Source organism: Pseudophryne corroboree, chromosome 6 (assembly GCF_028390025.1).
Source record: "Pseudophryne corroboree isolate aPseCor3 chromosome 6, aPseCor3.hap2, whole genome shotgun sequence".
NCBI classification, from domain to species: domain Eukaryota; kingdom Metazoa; phylum Chordata; class Amphibia; order Anura; family Myobatrachidae; genus Pseudophryne; species Pseudophryne corroboree.
Genome location: NC_086449.1, coordinates 723771397 through 723795782, shown reverse-complemented (window position 1 = coordinate 723795782; position 24386 = coordinate 723771397). Strand labels below are relative to the sequence as shown.

General features: G+C 49.5%; 1 protein-coding gene across 3 annotated transcripts; it reads right to left on the bottom strand.

Annotated features, from left to right (window-relative positions):
* Positions 1-15237: 15237 nt before the first annotated feature.
* On the bottom strand, positions 15238-24138 carry LOC134935611 (protein S100-A1-like). Of its 3 annotated transcripts, none has more exons than XM_063930553.1 (3): positions 24045-24138; positions 20445-20639; positions 15238-15447 (listed from the first exon to the last, which is right to left on the bottom strand). In XM_063930553.1, exons 2-3 carry the CDS (start codon positions 20583-20585, stop codon positions 15304-15306), a joined length of 285 nt encoding a protein of 94 aa, XP_063786623.1. In that variant the 5' UTR covers positions 20586-20639; positions 24045-24138; the 3' UTR covers positions 15238-15303. The 3 variants fall into 3 exon arrangements, with proteins under 3 accessions (XP_063786623.1, XP_063786624.1, XP_063786622.1); XM_063930554.1 differs by having other exon boundaries at positions 24050-24078; XM_063930552.1 differs by lacking the exon at positions 24045-24138 and adding an exon at positions 20927-21027.
* Positions 24139-24386: the final 248 nt, after the last annotated feature.

Below are 24386 nucleotides of genomic sequence, written 5' to 3'. Positions count from 1 at the left end.
CATTATGGCAGGCAGGTGTCCCCATTTTACACATTATGGCAGGCAGGTGCCCCCATTTTACATAGTACGGCAGGCAGGTGTCCCCATTTAACTCATTATGGCTGGCAGGTGTCCCCATTTTACACATTATGGCAGGCAGGTGTCCCCATTTTACACAGTACGCAGGCAGGTGTCCCCATTTTACACATTATGGCAGGCAGGTGCCCCCATTTTACATAGTACGGCAGGCAGGTGTCCCCATTTAACTCATTATGGCTGGCAGGTGTCCCCATTTTACACAGTATGGCAGGCAAGTGTCCCCTTTGTATACATGATGGCAGGTGGCAGAGGGAGGGGGGGAGAGAGAGAGGGAGAGGCTGACTTACAGTTGAAGCGGTTCTTCCGGCTCTTCGCCGCCTCTCCCTCCTCTTCGCGGTGCCGCCGGCTTGGCTCCCCCTCCTCCGTCCTCCCAAGTACCCAGCTCTGGGGGCGTAGTTTTGTGAAATGACGCGATTGCGTAGTGATGTCACGATGCACCGCGTCATTCCGTGAAACTCCGCCCCCCGAGCTGGGTACTCGGGAGGACGGAGGAGGTGGGATTTTAAAGTGTTCTAGAAGTGCCGCAACGGGCGCCCCGTGCGGTTGCACGGCTCGCCCGCCGCAAGAAACGGCAATGGGCAGCACCTTGTAATGAGTCACATTGACTCATTAGAAGCCGCCTCTGCTGTGCTGGTTGCTCCGCGCTGGAGAAGCCGAAGCAGGGGAGAAGAGCAGCAGCGCCGGAGGCAGGGGAGAAGGAGGGAGGGGGACTAGAGCCACAACAGCGCTATGTAATTGATAGAGGCGCCGCTGAAGCAGTCCCTCTCCTTCCGCACTGACTGCTGGGATGCGCTTCCCTCATCCCAGCATTCACAGCGGCGTCGGCCAGCCAATGCAGAAGCAGAGGGACAGCTGCAGTTGCGCCTTTATCAATTACATAGCGCTGCTGCGGCTCCAGTCCTCCTCCCCTGCCTCCGGCGCTGCTGCTCTTCCCCCCTGCCTCCGGCTTCTCCAGCGCGGAGCAACCAGCACAGCAGAGGCGGCTTGTAATGAGTCAATGTGACTCATTACAAGGCGCTGCCCGTTGCGCCCTCACACGTAGTTACGGCGCTGACTTGGCCTGAGAGTGTTATATAAGAATATTTCTTTTACCACCAATCCCATTTTACAGTCCAAAATACTGTGTGTATATATATTATATATATTTCTCCTCTTTAATCTAATTCTAAATTTCTCTAAAACGTACATTCACCAGCTCTTCTGAGCCTTTATTGCAGCTCCAGTTCCCCTCCCTCCTCCTCCTTCCCCCTGCCCGGGGATCTGCCAGCACCGAGGAGCTTGACTGCCAGCGGGGAGAGATGGTGAGTATCTATCTGTCTCTCTCTCTCTCTATCTCTCTGCTGCGGGTTACACTGGGCTCCACAAGGATTAACATCGGGGTGTAGAGTAGGATCTTGATCCAAGGCACCAACAGGCTCAAAGCTTTGACTGTTCTCAAGATGCATAGCGCCGCCTCCTCTATAACCCCGCCTCCGTGCACAGGAGCTCAGTAAGCAGGCAATCAACAGGAGGGCTGCTATTGCAGCCCATATTATTGCTTATTTCAGAAGAAAGAAGAACTTTTGAAGACTTCAAGGGCTGCAGCTTTTCTGTATGTCAAATAGAGATCGTTTGCTGCAGCTCCATCACTCCCCCAGCGGCGCTGTATACACCCACGCCCTGGTTGCCGGGTAACTACAGTGGAGGCTCCGGTGTTCTTCTGTTAGTCACACACACTCGCCGCTGACCTCTGGGATCGCGTGGCCGCAGGTACAAGGGGAGGTAAAGGGTCTCTTTGGCCCCCTGTTAACCGCAATCCGGCGCAGCCGTCGGAGGCAGGCCGTGCGCGCTGGCGTGGACACTGTAAAGGGCAGCCGCTCCACTAGTCACTGGGACACAGGGCACAGGTGAGGGTTTTTCTCTTATAAAAACCCGGTTTTAACAAAGTCCACGGCGCCTGGTGGGGAAGCCAGCAGGGGGATAAGGCCTAACCTGTAACCCCAGCCCCAGGGCGCTATTTGGGTAAATGTTCCCACCCTGGAGCTGCATATCCATCCCTCACTCCCTGTCAGCCGCCATCACACGGAGCTGCGCTGTTCCTGGGACTGCTGGGGCAAATCCTCCTCTGTAAAGCCACCTGATCGCCAGCGCTGTGCATTTTACAGGACACTTAAGTATTCTACCTGTCAAGGAACAGTGTTAGTTAAGAAAGAGTGCATACATTCAGGGTTGTGTGGTACAAACACCCTGTGATATACATCCAGTATCTACTGTGTTTTGTTATATCTACTGTTTACATACTGTATATAGCTATACTGAGTATTACTTTGTATTGCTAGTCCAGTGCAGTTTTATGGTGTATAATTTCTGCATGGTACATTTGTGAGTGTGTGTGTGTGTGTGTGTGTGTGTGTGTGTGTGTGTGTGTGTGTGTGTGTGTAGCTGCTGCGTGGCTGCCATATTGCGTATTTCACTCAGCGTGCTATTCCTATATTCTGTAACCTGAGGGGCTAAGTGTGTCAGGTTTTCTAAACAATATAGGTATTTCACAAGATATACTTTGTGTGTATTTTTCTTTGTGATTTATAGTCACCATATATCTCTTGGAATCCCAGTTTGTGCTGACGGGAAAGTCACACTACACTGGGAGTTCTTGCTAGGTATATCGCTCCTAAGAATTGTACCAGGTTGGCTGATATTGTGCTTCTTATTATGTCAGCTACACAAAGCAACGGAGCTGGGGCTTCTCCCACATTGCGTGGTGTTGATGCTGCAGACATTTTGGAGGTAAATTTGTCAGCAGAGAGTTCAGGTTCAGGGGGTTCCTTACCCCCAGGGGATCTGTGGCACCAGGGGCAACAAAAATAACCAACCTTGGGCTACCTTTTCCACGCTGTTAAACATGCTTGTAACTAAACTGGCGCCCCCTGTGGGACCACCTGTGCCAATGCAGCAGTTTATGGTCCCTGCAGTTAATCCGCCATGGGCGGATCACATCTCAACTCAGTTACAGCAATTGAACCGGTCATTGACTAAATCTAAATCTCACTCTCGCCCGCCTAAAGGCCCATACACACGGGCCGATATATCGCGGGACCGTCGGCCAGTGTGTACGGCTGATACGTCTGTGAACTCTGTCGTTCACAGACGTATCGCGTCGGCCCCGTAGCACAGCCGACGGCCAATATATCTACCGATATATTGGCGCGTCGCTGTGTGTGTACGCGACCGCCCATACACATGCTGCGGCGGCCGGCGGTGATTGACAGCTGAACTGGGCGGGCATGTGTACACGCCCGCCCAGTTCATGACGTCAGTCCCCGACGGATCGGGCAGTGTGTATGCTCAACACACTGCCCGATCCGTCCATAGATATATCTATTAGTGTGTACCCACCTTAAGACTAAGTCATCTTCTAAACAGGCCATTACCTCCTCACGATCCACTGCTAACCCGGACACATCCTCTGAGGAGGATGGTGCATATACTGACCCCACAGACACTGACTCAGATGATTCTGATGGGGAAGGGAAGTCATTGGTGGATGTCCCTGATTTGATTGAGGCTATCGGGCTCATTCTTCAGGTCTATGATGAACCTGAGCCTGCGGCTGTCTCTAAAAATCCGGACAGATTTAAACTTAAGAAGGTGGTTAAACAAGTTTTACCTCATTCTCAACACCTGGCTGACATACGTAAAATGGGGACACCTGTCTGCGTACTGTGTAAAATGGGGACACCTGCCTGCAATACTGTGTAAAATGGGGACACCTGCCTGCGTACTGTGTGAAATGGGGACACCTGCCTGCGTACTGTGTAAAATGGGGACACCTGCCTGCCGTACTGTGTAAAATGGGGTAACTTTAAGGGCCTAGATTTTACTGGTGATAACTATATGATGTGTGATACAGGTTCTGTGATGAATATTTTAATTTGATTATCCAAAATCCATAATAGTAACGGCATCCAAGCCACAAACGCTATTAACCACATGTGCGGGTGTGAGGACGAGAGCCGCGACCAGCGGATATAGCTGGTACGTGCGATATAAGGGTACTATATAACCATCTGTCCATACTGTACACGCACATCAGATAAACATACCCCAATAATATACCGCTGATACATGAGACTGACTGGCGGGTTAATACAGGCATAGGTGATAAGGGACATCTGTATTTCAATAACACACAGTCCCTTCAACAAGTGAACCATATGGAAACATATGCATAAAATCAAATGTGGATCCCAGTCTAACTAATAAAATTCCCTTGCTGGACGGCTATAGGATAAAGGCTATAATAACATAAGATAGACACTTACACTTATTAAGAATTAATACGATATCACGATAAAACAGGACTTGATATTATCTAACCTTATACAGAAGATATTACAAGGGACAGTGATGAGCACACTGTCAGTTTCAAGAGTAACAGTAATTTAAGAGACAATCAAGTCCCACATAGATAAGCTAGCTATCCCACGGTGGAATTTCAAATAGACACAATTGTATCTGTTAAGGATACTGAACAACAGCACTTCGTAACAAATATGGATACATGTTGAACACTAGAGATAGTGATGAATTGAAATGTACAGTGGCTGAACTTTTATCTCACATTTTGTTTATTTTGTATACACTTTTTTTACTTGCACAATATTTTCGCAGATGTTTTATGATATAAAAATAAAAGTTATATTTTAACATTAATGGTCATTTCCCTTTGGGACAATGGGGGTAATTCTGAGTTGATCGCAGCAAGAACTTTGTTAGCAGTTGGGCAAAACCATGTGCACTGCAGGGGAGGCAGATATATAACATGTGCAGAGAGAGTTAGATTTGGGTGGGTTATTTTGTTTCTGTGCAGGGTAAATACTGGCTGCTTTATTTTTACACTGCAATTTAGATTGCAGATTGAACACACCCCACAACAAAATAAGCTGATTATATTACATGTCTGTGCGATCCTCTACATCTCACAGGAGTGGTAGTACAGGTGCCACTGGCTCAGAGATGCCAGGGGTTCTATTCACCACTGTTTCTAGTCCCGAAACCGAACGGGTCCTCGCGGCCCATTCTCAATCTGAAGTCCTTGAACAAGTATGTGCGGGTCTCCAGGTTTTGTATGGAAACTCTGTGCTCTATTGTTCTAGCCTTGGAGCCTGGGAACTATATGGTCTCCCTGGACATACAGGATGCCTACCTGCATATTCCTATTGCAGTGTCTCATCAGCAGTACCTCAGGTTTGCAGTGGGCAACCTTCATTACCAATTTCGGGCGTTACCCTTTGGTTTGACAATGGCTCCCCTAGTTTTCACCAAAGTAATGGTGGTCATGACGGCTACACTCCGCCGTCAAGGGGTCAGGATCCTACCGTACTTGGATGATTTGTTGATCCTGGCAAATTCCCCAGAACTTCTCCTGTGTCATCTAGATCTGACGGTCCAGTTCATGAAAGCCCACGGGTGGCTGATCAACTGGAAGAAATCCTCCCTGGTTCCTGCTCGGAGCATGGTACACCTGGGAGCGTTATTGGACACTCACAACCAACGGTTGTTCTTGTCTCAGGAGAAAGTCCTGAAGCTTCAGGACAGGATTCGATGCTTCCTATCTCGTCCGCAAGTGTCGATACATTCGACAATGCAAGTGCTAGGTCTCATGGTGTTGGCTTTCGACATGGTGGAGTATGCTCAATTCCATTCTCGCCCTCTGCAGAAGTTAATTCTGACCAAGTGGGATGGCCTGCCTCACCGGATCAGATCTCACATGATCTCCTTGTCTCCGGAGGTCCGCCTGTCACGGAGCTGGTGGCTTCAGGACCAAAAATTGAGCAGGGGCCGTCCCTTCTGGATATCCAACTGGGTCCCTGCTGACGACGGATGCCAGTCTGAGAGGTTGGGGCGCGGTGTTGGAACAACACTCTCTTCAGTGTCGGTGGACCAAGGAGGAGTCTCTACTCCCAGTAAATATTCTGGAACTGCGGGCAGTGTTCAATGCGTAGACAATGGCCCAGCATCTAATAGAAAACAGACCTGTTCAAGTACAATCCGTCAACGCCACCACGGTGGCGTACATCAGTCTTCAAGGCGGCACTCGAAGCCGCATGGCAATGAAGGAAGTATCACGGACTCTTCAGTGGGCAGAACGCCATCTGCCAGCCATATCCGTAGTGTTCATTCCGGGGGGTCCTAAACTGGGAAACTGACTTTTTCAGTCATCAGGACGTACACGCCGAAGAATGGAGCCTCCATCCAGAGGTGTTTCAACTTCTCGTGTACAAGTGGGGCCTTCCAGATGTGGACCTGATGCCGTTTCGACACAATCACAAGGTTCTGGTCTTCGGAGCAAGGACAAGGGATCCTCAAGCAGCGTTCGTAGATGCTCTGTCAATCCCATGGAACTTTCAGCTGCCGTATGTGATCCCTCCGTTGTCACTCCTGCCCAGAGTAATATAGAAGTTCAAGGAAGAAGGAGGAAACCTACTTCTGGTAGCTCCGGCTTGGCCCAGGCGGCACTGGTTCTCCGATCTACAGGGCCTCTTGTTGGATCGTCCCCTTCTACTTCCACAACAACGAGATTTCCTCATTCAGGGCCCTTGTGTTTACCAGGACTTGGCCCGTCTGGCTTTGACGGCATGGCTCTTGAAGCTTCCGTCCTGAGGGCCAAGGGTTTTTCTGAGGCGGTCGTTCAAACTATGTTGAAGGCCCGTAAGCCAGCTTCTACTCGGATTTTCCATAGGGTCTGGAATGCTTACTTTACTTGGTGTGCGTCTCACTATCATGACATTTTCAAGTTTAGCACAACCAAACTGTTGGCCTTCCTACAACAGGGCCTGGACTTAAGCCTTCGTCTGGCCTCTCTCAAGGTTTACATTTCTGCCTTGTCGGTTTGGTTTCAGAGAAAGATTGCTGCCCAACCGGATGTTCATACATTCACTCAGGGCATGTTGTGGATTCAGCCTCCTTATGTACCACCTGTGGCCCCTTGGGATCTGTTGGTGGTTCTGGAGGCCTTGCAAGAGTCTCCGTTTGAACCTCTTGCCTCTGCTGACCTTAAGTGGCTTTCTCTTAAGGTGCTGCTTTTGCTGGCTATTGCTTCAGCTAGAAGGGTCTCGGACTCGAGTGCCTTATTCTGTAAATCCCCCCCAACTGATTTTTCACCGTGACCGGGCGGTTCTTAGAACGCAAACGGGTTATTTACCTAAGGGGGTGTCTTCCTTCCATTTTAACCAGGACATTGTAGTTTCGGCCTTAAATTCTCCTGAATTGTCTTCCAAAGAATGATCTTTGGATGTGGTACGGGCTCTCCGTATATACAGATATGTCCTGATATATCGTTGCTGCGTACCGCATAGCGGGCGCCACGCAACTCGCGCCAGCTCCTTGCGCTATAACTCCCGTTATAAGTTGCGTTGTAAATGTGACATCACGTTATAATTGTAACATGCATTCTACTTTCTGTTCACCAGATGTCGTTTTTACTAAACTCTATGGCGAATGCCTCAAATAGCCAACGGACCCTTCGTAGCGCTACCTGCTGATTGGCTGACGGGTTCGAATCCTAGCGGGACCAGAATTATTTTTTTTGTGGATTCTTAATGTAATTTTTAATGGAATGGGAAAAGTCAGAAAAAAAAAAAAATGCGTGGGGTCCCCCCTCCTAAGCATAACCAGCCTCGGGCTCTTCGAGCCGGTCCTGGTTCTAAAAATCCGGTGGAAAAACGGACAGGGGATCCCCCGTATTTTTAAAACCAGCACCGGGCTCTGCGCCTGGTGCAAAAAATACGGGGGACAAAATGAGTAGGGGTCCCCCGTATTTTTTACACCAGCATCGGGCTCCACTAGCTGGACAGATAATGCCACAGCCGGGGGTCACTTTTATACAGTGCCCTGCGGCCGTGGCATTAAATATCCAACTAGTCACCCCTGGCCGGGGTACCCTGGGGGAGTGGGGACCCCTTCAATCAAGGGGTCCCCCCCCCAGCCACCCAAGGGCCAGGGGTGAAGCCCGAGGCTGTCCCCCCCCCATCCAAGGGCTGCGGATGGGGGGCTGATAGCCTTTGGAAAAATGAAAGAATATTGTTTTTTCCAGTAGTAATAAAAGTCCCAGCAAGCCTCCCCCGCAAGCTGGTACTTGGAGAACCACAAGTACCAGCATGCAGGAGAAAAACGGGCCCGCTGGTACCTGTAGTTCTACTGGAAAAAAAATACCCAAATAAAAACAGGAGACACACACCGTGACAGTAAAAGTTTATTTCACACATGTCGACACACACATACTTACCTATGCGCGGCGGCCATTTTCCCAGAGATTTCTCTACTGCGCATGCGCAGAACTCTGTGAAAATGAGTTTTAACAGCACCTGTGACGTCGGCGCGGGACTCCGGAGAGGTGAGTATTACCCAAATGGGTGCACTGTGTGTGGGGGGGGGCCCCCTCTGGACACATTGCACCCATTATAGAAACACCAGTGCCTGTGACACACTGCAATGACCAAACAAGTATTTCTTTAAAAAAAAAAATATATAAAAATAAATTCACCCAAAAAAAAAAAAAAATCTCTGGTGTCGACAGGATTCGAACACGGGATGCACGCATTGCAGGCGGACACTGTAACAGTTATACCACTGCTGACCACAATATGAGTAGGCACTCCAGGTAAATATATGATGTGTTATGATGTGTTCTACTCTTAGTGAACGCGCGGCACCGTGCTTAACATGGAGCATTCGCCACCTAGTGGTGAAAATGTGTATTACATGGCGTGGGACAACGCACGCCATAACGTTATTACAACTCGCGATTCAGGACCCTAAATAGCGCGCTATGAGCAACGGTGTATGAGGATACATCTGTATGTGAAGAGAACTTCCTCAATTAGGAAATCTGATTCTCTTTTTGTTCTGTTTGGTTTTCACAAACGTGGCTGGCCTGCTTCTAAGCAGACCCTGGCTAGATGGATTAGAATGGTGATTGCACATGCTTATGTACAGGCTGGTCGTCCGGCTCCTGCTACCATTAAAGCCCATTCTACTCGGTCGGTAGGACCTTCTTGAGTGGCCCACTGTGGTGCGACCCTTGAACAATTGTGCAAGGCGGCTACGTGGTCCTCAGTGAACACATTCATAAGGTTCTATGCCTTCGATACCCCCGCCTCCAAGAACACTTCCTTTGGACGCCGGGTTCTTGTGCCCGCTACAGTGCATCCCCTCCCGTAAGGAACTGCTTTAGGACATCCCCGATGTTAATCCTTGTGGAGCCCAGTGTCCCCGCTGCAAAAAACGAGATTCATGGTAAGAACTTACCATTGTTAAATCTCTTTCTGTGAGGTATACTGGGCTCCACAAAGCGCCCAACCTGACGCACTTAGCTTCTTTGGGTTGGTGTGGCATAGCTGCTGACACCCTCTCCTGTGGTGAGTGTGTGGTGTAATTGGCTACGAGCGATTGTCGTCTCTAGTACCTGCTACTGCATTGGGCTGGTTAACGAAACTGAGCTCCTGTGCACGGAGGCGGGGTTATAGAGGAGGCAGCGCTGTGCATCTTGGGAACAGTCAAAGCTTTGAGCCTGTTGGTGCCTTGGATCAAGATCCTACTCTACACCCCGATGTTGATCCTTGTGGAGCCCAGTGTACCTCGCAGAAAGAGATTTAACAAGGTAAGATCTTACCATAAATCTCGTTATCTATTCTGTCTGCCGCAATGTGTAAAAAGGGGGACTGGCTGCCGTAATGTGTAAAAAAGGGGGATGCTGTCTGCCGTAATGTGTAAATTGGGGATGCTGTCTGCTGTAATGTGTAAAAAGGAGGACTGGCTGCCGTAATGTGTAAAAAGGGGGGCGCGGTCTGCCGTAATGTGTAAATTGGGGATGCTGTCTGCTGTAATGTGTAAAAAGGAGGACTGGCTGCTGTAATGTGTAAAAAGGGGACGCTGTCTGCCATAATGTGTAAAAAGGGGACACTGTCTGCCGTAATGTGTAAAAAGGGGATGCTGGCTGCCGTAATGTGTAAAAAGAGGGACGCTGTCTGCCGTAATGTGTAAAAAGAGGGACGCTGTCTGCCGTAATGTGTAAAAAGAGGGACGCTGTCTGCCGTAATTTGTAAAAAGGAGGCGCTGTCTGCCGTAATTTGTAAAAAGGAGGCGCTGTCTGCCGTAATGTGTAAAAAAAAATGCGGTGTCTGCCGTAATGTGTAAAAAAAATGCGGTGTCTGCCGTAATGTGTAAAAAGGGGACGCTGTCTGCCGCAATGTGTAAAAAGGGGCTCTACCTGGTGTAGTGGCGCTACTGTGCAGCGTAATTTGAATAATGGAGACTACTGTGCACCATAGTATGAATTGGTATTATTTTGTGACCACGCCCCTTTCCCACAAAGCCACACCCCTATATATTTTATTTTCTCTTCCATGGGGGGGGGGGGGGGGGGGGGGCACCAATGCAGTTTCTTGCACACAGCACTAATATGCCTAGTTACGGCACTGGGCCAAGTCATCAAATGTTGGGTAATAAGTGGCAGAGGTGGAGGCTGTGGGCACAGGTCTTGTTGGCTAGTGATATTAGATAATAATTATTTGGGCCTGGTGCTGTTGCAGTCTGATGGCATTACAGCCATAACACTCGCTATTGCATTAGATATATGTAGAGAAGCCATGTACAGTTCATTCTGGGGCTGATTGTGCGTCAGTGTACATGTCCTGATTCAGAGGTGGGCACGGATCCCGTTGTGACTGATACGGTATGCAGCGGATTCACAGAAATGTGCAAATTTCACAGCTGCAGGAATTTGTACAGATACACAAGCAGTTTATGCCTCATCCACCACTTACATACTGGTATCAGTTACACCATCGGACATCTGGACTACCCTGTCATTGCTCAGAATGGGGGTAATTCCAAGTTGATCGCAGCAGGAATTTTGTTAGCAGTTGGACAAAACCATTTGCACTGCAGGTGTAGCAGAAGTAACTTGTGCAGAGAGAGTTAGATTTGGGTGGGGTGTGTTCAAACTGAAATCTAGATTGCAGTGTAAAAATAAAGCAGCCAATATTTATCCTGCACAGAAACAAAATAACCCACCCAAATCTAACTCTCTCTGCACATGTTACATCTGCCCTCCCCCCCTCCTCCCTGCAGTGCACATGGTTTTGCCCAACTGCTAACAAATTTGATGCTGCGATCAACTCGGAATTACCCCCAAGGTTTTGCCCAACTGCTAACAAAATTCCTGCTGCGATCAACTTGGAATTATTCCCAATAGTCGCTCTGATCCACAAACCAACATTGCGTCCACCTCTAAATCAGACCCTGTGTCTATTGCTGGTTGCAAGTCTGACTTTATACACGTCATTAACCCTGGTGTATGAATGTGCAACGGCTAAGACGCCCAATGTCAGTGTCTGGAGACACTGTAATACAGATTGGGGAGCCCTTACACGCCACCATCAGTCCCACCTTCAAGCCTTATATCTGCCCTATGGCAGGAGAAGTGTCCCCATTTGAGTATGGCTTCCTATGTGAGCGATGTAGCGTCTCTGTACACAATCGCTACCAGAGCCGTAACTAGGTGTGTGCTTAGTGTGCCTGGCACACAGCGCACTTGCAGTGGGAGCGCATTTGTGCTGTGCGCTACCGATTGGGTGTCCTAGCAGATGCAGAGCTGTTCGGCACTGCAGGAGCTCCTCCTCCAGTGTGTGTGTGAGACTGGAGGGGACAGACTGTGTGTGGCTCTGCCTGCTACATCTGTGGGGACATGGAGGAAACATGTATTAATGTTTGTAATACAGTGTACATACATACATGTATGTGTCTGTGTGGGGGAAGTGTGGTCAGGGCCGGTTCTACACCTTGTGGCGCCCAGTGCAAAAGTTTCCACTGGCGACCCTACCGCAGCAAAACAGTGCACGCAGAAGGAGCGCACCAAAAACTAGGGGCGTGGCTTCATAGGGGAGAGGCATGGCCACAATTATGCCCTCAGTTGTGCCCCTTGTTGCTTTGCCCCCAGTAGATTTGCCCCAAAAGTTGTGCCCTCTGCTGCTGCGCCCCCAATAGTTGTACACTCTGCTGCTGTGCCCCCATAGTTGTGCCCTCTGCTGCTGTGCCCCCATAGTTGTGCCCCGTCACTTTGCCCCAATAGTTGTGCCCTCTGCTGCTGTGCCTCCAGTCAAACACATACACACACACACACACACACACACACACAAAAAAAAAAAAAAAAAATACTTACCACTGCCTCGCTCCCGACCGCTGCTGCTCAGTCTGGCCGCCGCGGCTCTTCTCTATGGGAGAGACGTCATGACGTCTCTCCCATAGCAGCACCGCACAGACACTAGAGGTCAATACTGACCTCGTGTCTTTCCCTGGAGCCGGCTGCAGTGGAAGCCCACGGCATCTACTGCAGACAGGGGAGCGGGGTGTGGGCAGGCGGCGGTGCCTGCGGGGTGACTGGCCACAGCCCCAGGCCGCAGCTCCCCGGGTGCAGACACTGCTTGCCCGCACCAAGAACTGCTCCGTGCGAGTTGGGCAGGCGGCGGTGCCTGCGGGGTGACTGTGGCAGCAGCCCCAGGCCGCAGCTCCCCTGGTGCAGACACTGCTTGCCCGCACCAAGAACCGCTCCGTGCGAGTTGGGCAAGTGTGAGGGTGTGTCCGTGCGAGTTGGGCAGGTGTGAGGGTGTGTCCGTGCGAGTTGGGCAGGTGTGAGGGTGTGTCCGTGCGAGTCACACTTGCCTACTCTCCGGGAATGTACAGGAGGCTACTGAAAATGGCGTGGCCCTCCCGCCCACCTGGGAAAGATGGTATGTCTCCCGGCCAGCAGCCATGTCCCTGCACCCCCAGGAGAAACACTCATATATTCCTTGTAGCAGGGGTACCAATGACTCGATTCGCCTATTGTTCCAGGGTTGCGGGAGGTTCCTGCAGCTTCCAGGAGAGTAGGCAGGTTGGAGATGGAGGTGTACCAGTCAGTTATAATATATGCACTGATGAAGCCTACCAACATTTTCCCTGTTCTATCACAGGGTGGGGGAGGATGGGAAGTTGGTTTCTCCCCTGAAGAAGAGACAAGATATTGTGGCCATATACTGATATATCCATGTATGACCAGGCTATCAGATGGGCTCAGGCTGTCACATACAAAGTCTGCCAGACATCTGACAATGTATGCCCAGTGCTAGTGGTAGGAGGCAGAGTGCCGCATTGCCAGCACCACCACTAGTTTTCCCATCTGGTGTCCCTGCTGGGGGAATGGCACCTGTAACCCAAGTGTGATATAACATTAGAGGAGCATCAGGTGCTATGTTACTCATCTAGCTAATGAGCACCAGCAAGCAGATCCAGGCTTATGGTAAGCCAATTGCAAGTGCTATCAGAATCCCATATATGTATGAGGTTTGATTGAGGAGAGAATTGTTACACCTTGCAGGTAAACACTTTGATGTCTATATACCAAGCCTTGGATGGAGATCAAGTACCAGCCAATCAGCTCCTAGCTGCAATGTCACAGGCTGGGTTTGAAAAATGTCAGTTAGGAGCCAATTGGCTGGCACTTTATCTCCGTCCAAGTCTTAGTAAATAGATCCCATTCTGTCAGTTACTTTTCTCTTTGACGCTCTAACGCCACTGGTATGTGATCAGCATATTGCTCGTCGGGATCCCGGCTATCACAATACCGACGCTGGGAAGCCAACAGGTCACCATATTGCCACTGGTATACTGGTAAGGTAGGCGATTCCCCCTCTATGGGTGTCCAGGGTAAGGGCAATTTGCCCTCTGAGTGTCTCTCTCCAAGGCTTGATAATCCGGCCCTGGTGGGATGTAAGCCTTTGGAGGGGTGCAGGGTACTTAAGACAGATGGGCCCTGATGGAAGGTGGGGGGAAGTAGATTAAATTGTGCATACCTTCCACATGTCCCATTCCAGGAGAGACAAAATGCTCTATCTGGACTTCCCTCATAATATATGATTGGCGTCACCTGTCTAAGCTATTTAATTAGGAGATATTTCAACACAGGTGATTGCAATCATAAATTAAGAAGGAAGTCCAGGTAGAGAGTATTTTGTCCTCCTGGAATGTGTCATGTTGGGAGGAATAGATTGTGTATATTAAATTTAAACCAATGGTTTAAAATAGTTTTAACTAACTAATAGTTAGATAATGGCTGGGTACCGTTTATACCAAATAGTTTAGTTGCATAACAGTTTAGGAGGAGAAGCTGGGATCCCTGTGTCACTTACAGCCATCTCCACCCTCCTCTGGTCTGAAAGCTGTCATTCCTGTGTCTGCCTGCACTGCATATTGTCCTGCTCACATTCTGGCTGCTGCTTACCAGACAGAGGGAGGGAGGGTTGCAAATCCCACCCCTACATTTCCCTTCAGCACACTAAAAAATTACCTGTAACCATACCTGAACCTATCTGGTAATAGAAATTCAGAGAATTAGTTTACACGTTTGCAAACACATGTTTAAGCTGCTGAGCCACATCACGGCTTCTCCAATGTCAGCAGTCTAACACTACATGATAGCAGTGCCCACATAGGGCCATGTAATTTGTCACAGTAGGCCTCATGATATAGGCTGCTGCTTAAGACTGAAAGCTAGTGATTTAATGTGCTCTGGACAGGGGGGCGCCCCAATACAGTATGCTCTGCATCCTCCCCTTAATTTGGCTATGCATCCCACCAATCCTCCATCTCTGGTTAAGAGAGCCGACAGTACCAGTGTTGGGGATTTGTAGGATTAGGACCCTTCACTGAGCAAAACCCACAACCTTTACCATTAGCTAACAGCCAGACTCTGCTCAGATTGCTGTATAATGGATTATGGTGTGTGAAGCCAGTTACCAGCCCACCAACATCACAGAACATAACTATTTTGTCTACACCCGTGGCTGTGCGAGCCCAAATGGAGCAGTTACAGTGTTGCTCCATCACACGCCATCTAGTGTCTACCGGTCAACAAATTACTTCAAATACCCCCATAGAGGTGAGGAGCAGCGTTAGCCTTTTATTATATAGAATGATAACATTGCTCATTCTGTGCTCACTTACATTCATCCCCACACCATAGTCACAGGCTGTAAGTAAGACTACACACTCCTGCCATAACATCCCATCACATCTACAGGCCGGCTTTCACATCTCAGTGCTTCTTCAGGGATTACACCTATACAACACATGAGACATACACTGTTACAATATGTTTATTCAGGCACAATCAGCCCCAGGTGACACCACAAGCAGCCCCTAAGGGCATCAGGCCCGTGGCTGCCTAGCATTGTTGAAAGCCACAAGCAAATTGGCCACCAGCGTTACAAACTCCCGGAAATCCACCAGTCCATCTTTGTTCTCATCCAGGTCTTTCATGATCTGGTTCACATATGATGCATCTGTCACGGTCTGTCATAGGAAGGTAGGTGGTTAGAACACATCAGGATGACCTACGTATACAGATTAGGGACAAAGGGTTCCATTTACCAAGCCTTGGATGGAGATAAAGAACTGGACAATCAACTATTAACTAATTTTTCAAACGCCGCCTGTGAGATGGCAGTTCGAGGCTGATTGGCTGGTACTTTATCTCCATCCAAGGCTTAGTAAATAGACCTCCAAGTCACAATTATATTGGACAAATGGCAGCAGTGCGTCTGAGACTACTTACCCATTGGGAGTTCTTCCATGACCACTGCTCAGCCTCACTTACCAAGAACATTTATGCAATCATTCCGACGTTAGCCAAGTTTCTGTGGCTAGGACGGACTGCATACACCTGGTTGGGGTTATCACGATCCTAGGCATCGCAATTCCCCAGATACACCAATCTGCAGATCCCTGCCATGTGACACTGCTACTGGATACCTGAGCACGTGCGTTAATTTCAACACTGCCACTGCCACCAGCCAAAGTACAAACGTTTAGGGTATGACCCAAGGCAAACTTATGTCTTTTGCCTGAACCTACAATTAATAATATTTTGGTAACACCTCTTTCAGAGAGTTGGATACACAACAGAAAGCCAGAGCTAAAGTTAAATTAAAATCTAATTAAAACTTCAAAGCTTGTGTTACAGAAAAAAGAAAAAAAAGTTACAAGATATGATAAAAAGACAAAGTCACATGCAGTAAAGAGTTTCAAGAAAAATAGGGAGATAAAACCCACCGATCCTAGCATATGCAGAGTGGAACAATGGGATGAAGTGAAGCCTCTTCAGATATTTGGGACACTACAGAGCCTGGATTCTTCTCTTAACTCACTTCCTTGATAACGCATAATTTGCAGTCTGTTTCTCCTATTTAAAACTCAGGCTGCCCCTTCAGCCCCCCTCTTCCTGGAGTTCATTTTAACCCTTCCAAAGCAAGAGAAGGTATTGAGTGTCAGCTCATACTGGGCTTCCCAGCCACTCGCTCACGGGCAAATGGCCTTATCGTCTAAGCCTATGAAGCTCTGGTCATGGTTCTTGTGTAAACACAACTGTGACATGGGTTCTCTTGGTCATATACACAGGGGCTGGCTAATTACTTTCCCCATTCATTTTGAAGTTGGGCAATCAGATTTATCAATCATACTAAGACAGTCATAGCTAGCCGAGAGACAGTTTTATCGCCTTCCCTAGCCAGCATGTCTTCTCTCGTGACCCCTGTAGTCAGTAAACAACCTGTTAGGAGATACACAAGCCAGTGGAGAAAACATGTTTCAGGCCTGACCTGCCTTTACTTTAACGTCTTTGTTCTGGTAAGGGTTTCATCAAACCCTCCTTTGAAGCAGTGGCGTCACTTAGTGGGTGCGGCCCGCACCCGGTGTCACCCTTCAATAGGGTGACACCAAGTACAGGCACTCTCACGTCCGCACCCCCTCCTCCTAAAGCGGACCGCAGTCACTCACGCCCGCTATGTTTAAAGTTAAACAGACACCGGACAGCGCGCTTCGTGTGCGCTGCCGCCCGGGGTATTGTCATTGCTACTGGGGTCCTGCAGCCGCAGCGCAGCAGCACTGTGTCTCAGTCTGTGCTGCTGCGGAGCTATCGACGGAGAACAGACTCGTGAGATGATGACATCATCATCTCGAGAGTCTTTCTCTCTGCACTGTAGCGGCTGTAGAGGGAGGCTGGGAGGCGCGGGCGGGGACTCTGCAGGATAAGCTGACGGTTGGTTCTATATCGGAGGGGCTGAAGGGACCTTGTGACTGTGGGTCGGTGCATGTAGCCGAGTCCTGTGGCGCAGCTCACATCTTGAAGCAGGGGCTGGGCTGGCCTGTATTTTCATCTGGAGCCGAGACTGCAGTGCCGAGTAAGTGGATATAAGCTTCTCCTGTACAGTCTCAGGGTGGGATGTACTAACCTCCCCCACCATGTTATTTGGCTTCTCAGCGCAATTTTTGTATTATCTTTGCGGCTACTGGTCACCGCTCCGCTGCCTGGCGCTACCCGTTGCGCCCCCACGCTCCCCATCTTCATTATCCTCTCTGCCATCCGCATCATCTCCGCCGCGGCCACTGATTCCTCTGCTCTCCGTAGAGCTTGGTCTGCGCTGCGCTCCCCCTGTCAGCTGCGCATGCGCACTTGTCACAACTTCCTGTTAGGCAGATGACAGGGGGAGCGCAGTGCTGACTAAGCTCTACGGAGAGCAGAGGAATCAGTGGCCACGGCGGTGATGATGCGGATGGCAGAGAGGAGAATGAAGATGGGGAGCGTGGGGGCGCAACGGGTAGCGCCAGGCAGCGGAGCGGTGACCAGTAGCCGCAAAGATAATACAAAAAGAGCTCTGAGACAAGCCAAATAATACTGCAGGGGAGGTTAGTACACCTATGTGACTGGTAGAGTCTAGATTCTCTTCGTGCAGAGGACCTTTCCCATAACCCCCTGGGTCCATGTCACAATCTATTTGGAATAGAAACGTGTGGCGAGCGAGACACCGAGCCCGATGCGTGGCGAGGGTCCAATGCTGCATAGACAAAAAAAATACCCCAATCAGAGAACAAAGAAAACATGTAGGAGCTGTAAGGGCGGAAGTTCTCTCATGCCCACTCATTTTGTCACGTCCAGGTCCTTTGCACGAAGGCAACATAGACACAACCCTATGTGACTGCTGTACAACTGATACTAAATGTTTATTTGATTATCAAAAAGATAATTTAGATTAGATTTTGTAAGTGTGTATTGCATGGCACGACAAATTCTGGCGGCCAAGACGCCATGGCGACTATTGGTGCCTGGCGACCAGGGCCGTGAACACAATGAGGAGGGGACTGGGAACGTAGTGAGGATGGGGTCGGGCATGCGGTCAGGTAGGGTAGCGTCTAGTTATCTTTCGTGAGGGGACCTTTCCCATAACCTCCTGGGTCCATGTCACAAACTATTTTTAATAGTAACCTGTGGCGAGCGAAGCAGAGCGAGACACCCAGCCCAAAGCGTGTCGAGCGTCCAATGGTGCATAGGTAAAACGAAATAACCACAAACGAACGGAGAATGGATAAAACATTAAGGTGCTGTAAGGGCGGAAGTAATCTACTGCCCTCTCGTGCTGTCACTTCCTGGTCCTGATCACGAAGGGAACATCGACACAAGCGGTAAGGCAGGGGCTGGACAGCTATGGATGATAGCGCTGACGATACTTCAAATGAGGCGCCGACCTCCAGCCATTCTGAGCTCACGGACCGACAGCCGATCAGGAGCGTTGCCGGACCGCAAGCTCCTATTGGTTTGCAAGTAGGCGCCACATTTAAAATGGCTCCTGGCCGCCCACCACTGTGCCTGGTTATCCCCATCCCACTGATGGCCTGATGCATTGCAGCTTTGCATTCCTGCTGCTTGGTCTCCCACAGCCTGCCCGTTTGTGAGCTCCACGGTGAGGGACCCGCATAACAGTAAGACTTCAGCCAATGGTGAGTATAGTGCTGTAACTTTTTTTTTTTTTTTTTTAAGTGTATATGGCTTTTACAGGTTTTTTTTGTTCATGTGGGCTGTGCATATGATATTGTAATTTAAAGGTATGATATTAATTTTGTTAGCTGTTTATGTCACTACTATTGCCATTGCATTCAGTGATATACAGGAATTATGATTTACAAGTAAAACTAGTACTAGTACATTACTAAGGGTTCCGTGTGGTGTGATACAGGAGGAGGATCATGGGGGGTGACACCATGAGTTACCACACCGGGTGACACCAACCCTAGTGACGCCTCTGCTTTGAAGCTCTATCTTTAACGAGATACTAGCTAGGCCAGTACTATTCTATTTGTCCTGAGAAGACATTTACAACACAATAGAGCAAATACAGTACTACTTAATATAGTTTATGGATACAGAGAGGAAGGGGATGCAATATGCTTCCCTGAAGCATTCACGGCTTGACTTATCCCAGAGCTTGCTACCTTGACACATAGCAGGGTTCCGGCTGTGAATGGACAGTCAGAATGACCTTTTCACACAGGATTTCTATATAACCACACAAGGCATTTGCAGAGATTGATCAAAACAATATTATCTGCAGTTATTCACATTCTGGCGTCAGAATGGCATTCAATCATAACAGGGGTAACGCTACCGTGATACTACGAGGACACCCAAACCCATTTCCAGCAGGTCCTGGATTATGGCTTCCTACCCAATTCCCCTTTAAGCTTCGTATTACCATAATACACAGGTTTACCCATCTCCTTTATCTAAACTTCTGATCACACTACATACAGTAGCGGTTACCAAACTCTACCCTCAAACCACCCCAACAGTACAGGCTTTAAGGATATCCATGTTTGAGCACAGAATGTTAAGTTATGTTATTTTATGTATAAAGCCACTTGTGATGGAAAATGGATATCATAAAACCCTGGACTGTTAGTGTGCTTTGAGGAGAGAGTTTGGGAACCACTGACATACAGCAATGTTACTGCATTTCCCACAAAGTCATGGGGTCAGACAGCAGGATACTCACATTCCATGCCAAGCCAGCCCTGTTACTCCAGCTATACACCAGGCATGTCCAAACTGCAGCCCTCCAGCTGTTGAGAAACTACACATCTCAGCATGCTCTGACACAGCTTTAACATTCTGACAGCAAAACTGTGTCAGGGCATGCTGGGATATGTAGTTTCAGAACAGCTGGAGGGCCGCAGTTAAAACATACCTGCCGTACACGATCCAGAACAGCCTATAACCGGCCCATAAGCAAGAAGTACACATTGCACCAAAATCATCCAATAGAATCATAATGTTCTGCCACTCAGCCTTCCGGGACCCCAAGCGCAGACCAGTATAGCGTTGACCAGATCTGCCACTGTGACCCCAAAATACGTTTCCAGATACAGACAGCTGAGGCACTCCTGCTTTATGTGACTAGCCACCTACACACCCCAAGTGACCCCATACGCATACCACACCCTCACTAGAGGGGTCTCACCTTTATAGAGTCCCCCAGCTGGTACCTTAGTAGTTTCTTCAGCTCCCCCCTGTTCAGCTTGTCCTCCCCATCTCTCCCTGAGGCGAACTGGTGGAAGGTGGATATCACTCGCTGTATGGCGCTTTCCAACTGTGTAGGCATCTCTGGGCTGTAGATGGGTAACAGTGGCTGGAGCTCAGCGGTGTGGTATAATATCTAGAAGGGAAACGTGTAATAACTAAGACATCTCTTGTGGGGGATAAATATGCACAAAGACCCCAGGAAGTAGCAGAGAGAACAGAGTTACATGAGGAGATAATGGACGCAGCTAGAGAATAAGACAACAGGACGGGGCAGAGAGATGGGGGGGAGCTGTTGTACGCAGAGGACAAGGCATAGAAGGGAGGGGGGGGGGGGGGGGGGGGAGTAGGTCTCTGTACGCAGAAACAGGAAAGTCATTGAGTGAAGGAGGAACTATATATAGTCACGTAAACACATAGTACCATAGATCACAGGTTCCCAAACTCGGTCCCCAGGACCCCACACGGTGCATGTTTTCCAGGTCTCCTCACAGAATCACATAAAATCATCATTTAAGAGGCCTCAGTCCCACATACTGTACAGACATGTCTCTTTTGTGCATAGACCTTGTTGGTAAAAGTAATAAAGGGGTTTAAAAAACAAAAAACTCTACACTATAAATCCCATCACACAGTACCACAGCATTATACAATCACTCAGGGGCAGAGTCCTCACAACTCATGGTGTAAAGGTGGTGGTGATGCGATAATGTCACCAGTGGCGGATCCAGGGGCAGGGGGCACCCAGGCATGTGCCCCCCCAGTCATTTAGAAGATTTTTTAACTTTCATTTTAGCTGCATGTGCCCTGGCTTCGTGATGGTCCCTTACAGCAGCGCCAGTCCCGGCTCCCGGCAATGTCGCTCATCTGCTGTAATGAGGACGCGACACTGCCACAGCCTGACAGAGGAGCCGGGAGAAAAAAAAATGCTTTGCTGCTGTGAGGTGGGTGGACAGGTAGATGCTAAAACAGGACGGGAGACAGAGGGCATAGGCGTCGTAATAGGGGGGGGGGGGGGGGGGCAAGGGGGCAGCTTGACCGCCCCAAACATGATGCGTCGTCGCCCTTTTCTGTGCTAGCCGTCTGTCTCTTAACTGGTGATATATTACTGGGAGGAGGCATGGCTGTGGGCCACGCCTTCTCCCAGTAATGCATCACCATTGAGGAGACAGCCGGGTATTACAGAAGAGGGGACACCCATGGGGATGCAGAGGTAAGCGCCCCCCCGCACTGATTTGGGGGGGTTGAAGGAGAGTGACTGGCACTACAGCGGAGGCGGAGGGGGTTTAAGGAGAGTAGATCGGCACCACAGCAGGGTGCCAGAATTAAATTCAAACTTGCTCCCCCCAGCGTGAAATCATTCTGACGCCCCTGACAGAGGGCACAATGGCAGGAGCCGAGGGGTCTATAACAAAAAACAGAAGGGGAGCACTATAAGAAAAAACAAAAGCAGGTGGACCACTCCAACAAAAAATGGGGACTATAACAAAAAGAATTACAGAAGGGGACGCTGTAACTAAAAACACACTTGCCCTATCCCCTACCAGGCCTGTCCCCGCACACTTGCCCTATCCCCTACCAGGCCTGTCCCCGCACACTTGCCCTATCCCCTACCAGGCCTGTCCCCGCACACTTGCCCTATCCCCTACCAGGCCTGTCCCCGCACACTTGCCCTATCCCCTACCAGGCCTGTCCCCGCACACTTGCCCTATCCCCTACCAGGCCTGTCCCCGCACACTTGCCCTATCCCCTACCAGGCCTGTCCCCGCACACTTGCCCTATCCCCTACCAGGCCTGTCCCCGCACACTTGCCCTATCCCCTACCAGGCCTGTCCCCGCACACTTGCCCTATCCCCTACCAGGCCTGTCCCCGCACACTTGCCCTATCCCCTACCAGGCCTGTCCCCGCACACTTGCCCTATCCCCTACCAGGCCTGTCCCCGCACACTTGCCCTATCCCCTACCAGGCCTGTCCCCGCACACTTGCCCTATCCCCTACCAGGCCTGTCCCCGCACACTTGCCCTATCCCCTACCAGGCCTGTCTGCACTCTCGCCTTGTCCCCTACCAGGCCTGTCCCCGCTCACTCACCATCCCCGCACTCTCATCCTGTCACCCACTGCCCTTGTACTCCATGCACCCAGCGTGATGAAAACGAGGGAGTGACTCATGGGTATGGCATTCTCTGTGAGGCCAAACCCCTGGTTACAAAGCCACACACCTTTTACAGGAGCACATGTGCCGAACCCCCCCTTCCTTCCCCTATTGTGGTGCCCCCCCTGTCATTTTGTTCTGGATCCGCCCCTGAATGTCACAGTCAGATATCACAGGATATAGTGCTGGGAAGGAGCTTGTGTGACAGCGCTGTGTCCCCATCAGGCTGCTGCTATAGTGAAAGCTGTCACATGCGGGGCCTCCCTCCGCACATGCCCAGTCACGCAGTACAGAGCATGGAGACTGATGATTGCCGGAACGCGGCTTCTTGTAATAGGGTCCATGAAAAATAACCCAGGTCCAATTGACCGGTAATCCAACTCAGGTGGCATGCAGGGTTGGACCCAGCTGATGGGCAGTGTAAAACGGGTGATCCAACTTAGGTCCCATTACAGGCCTATGATAATATCTCCATGCGCAGACATCACTAAGGGCCAATAGTTACTGGGGTCCAGTCTGAACACAGATTACAGCTTCTGTAACACGGCTTGAAGCAGTTCTCAGTGACCTAGGTTCTGAGGTACTAGTTACATCACGTGTGCTCAGACATGGATATCACTAACACCTGGACTGTTAGTGTTCCTTGAGGAGTGAGGTTGGGAATGCCTGCAGCAAGTATAGGAACGTGCAGTGGTTACCTGGGAGAGAATTCACTTCTACCCCTTTCACACTCACAGAAGTGTCCAGGGTTAGTGAATGTGCAGCAGCCCAGGACGTTGCGTCATGTGAAAGCAGACTACCCAGGACTAGCGCTGATCATTACCAGGGTCCGGCTGAGGTTGGGAATTCAACATTTTACTAGAGCCACCAGATTCCCATGTCTCATCAGAAAGGGGTAGGAGATTACTAATCACTCAATGGGCTGTATTGTGTGATATATTATAATTAGGGAAAACTAGTTAAAAACAAAGGATGAGAAGACAAACAATCATATTACACTAGCCTCCTGTAACATGGAAGTGTAAGGAACTACATCAGATAACCCAATGTAATTATAGACTGTATCAGACAGACATAGAAGACCAGGTTCCAGTACACTGAGCTTTCTATAAGCAATGCAAAGCTTGTATACAACATCTCTATGCTGCAGGCTCAGGTATATACCCAATGGTGCAGCTCTGTGCTAGGGATCAGGTGTAGCCAGGTATATACCCAATGGTGCAGCATCTGTGGCAGGAGATATCTGTGCAGCAGATTAGTGACATACTTCGTGAGACAGGTAAGTAGGGGAGAAAGTGATGAATAAGTGATCAGTGTATGGACAGAGGTCCATGGTGAGCAGGAAATGTCCCAGGTGGGACCACAGATACCAGCCAGACCACCATTACCTTACACAGTTAGTACACCAGCTTCCTCAGAGGCATGTGGGGTAATGATGACTGAGCCCGGCATATAAGTACTATCCTTAATTGGCTAATGGGCTGCACATGTAATTAGCAGTAATTAGCACACACACAGTAGCTCTATATACATTATACAATAATAATAGCCTCGTCTTAACAGGAATATTAATTATGGTAATAATAGCAGTAATGAGGAGGAGATCATCCTATTTATGGCCGCATGCTGTCTGCGCTGCACATTTGTGTAATTTAGCAGCCATTAAACATGTCAGTCACATGACCAGATCATACTTGTATACCTGACCCTCTCCATGAGGGAGAAAATGC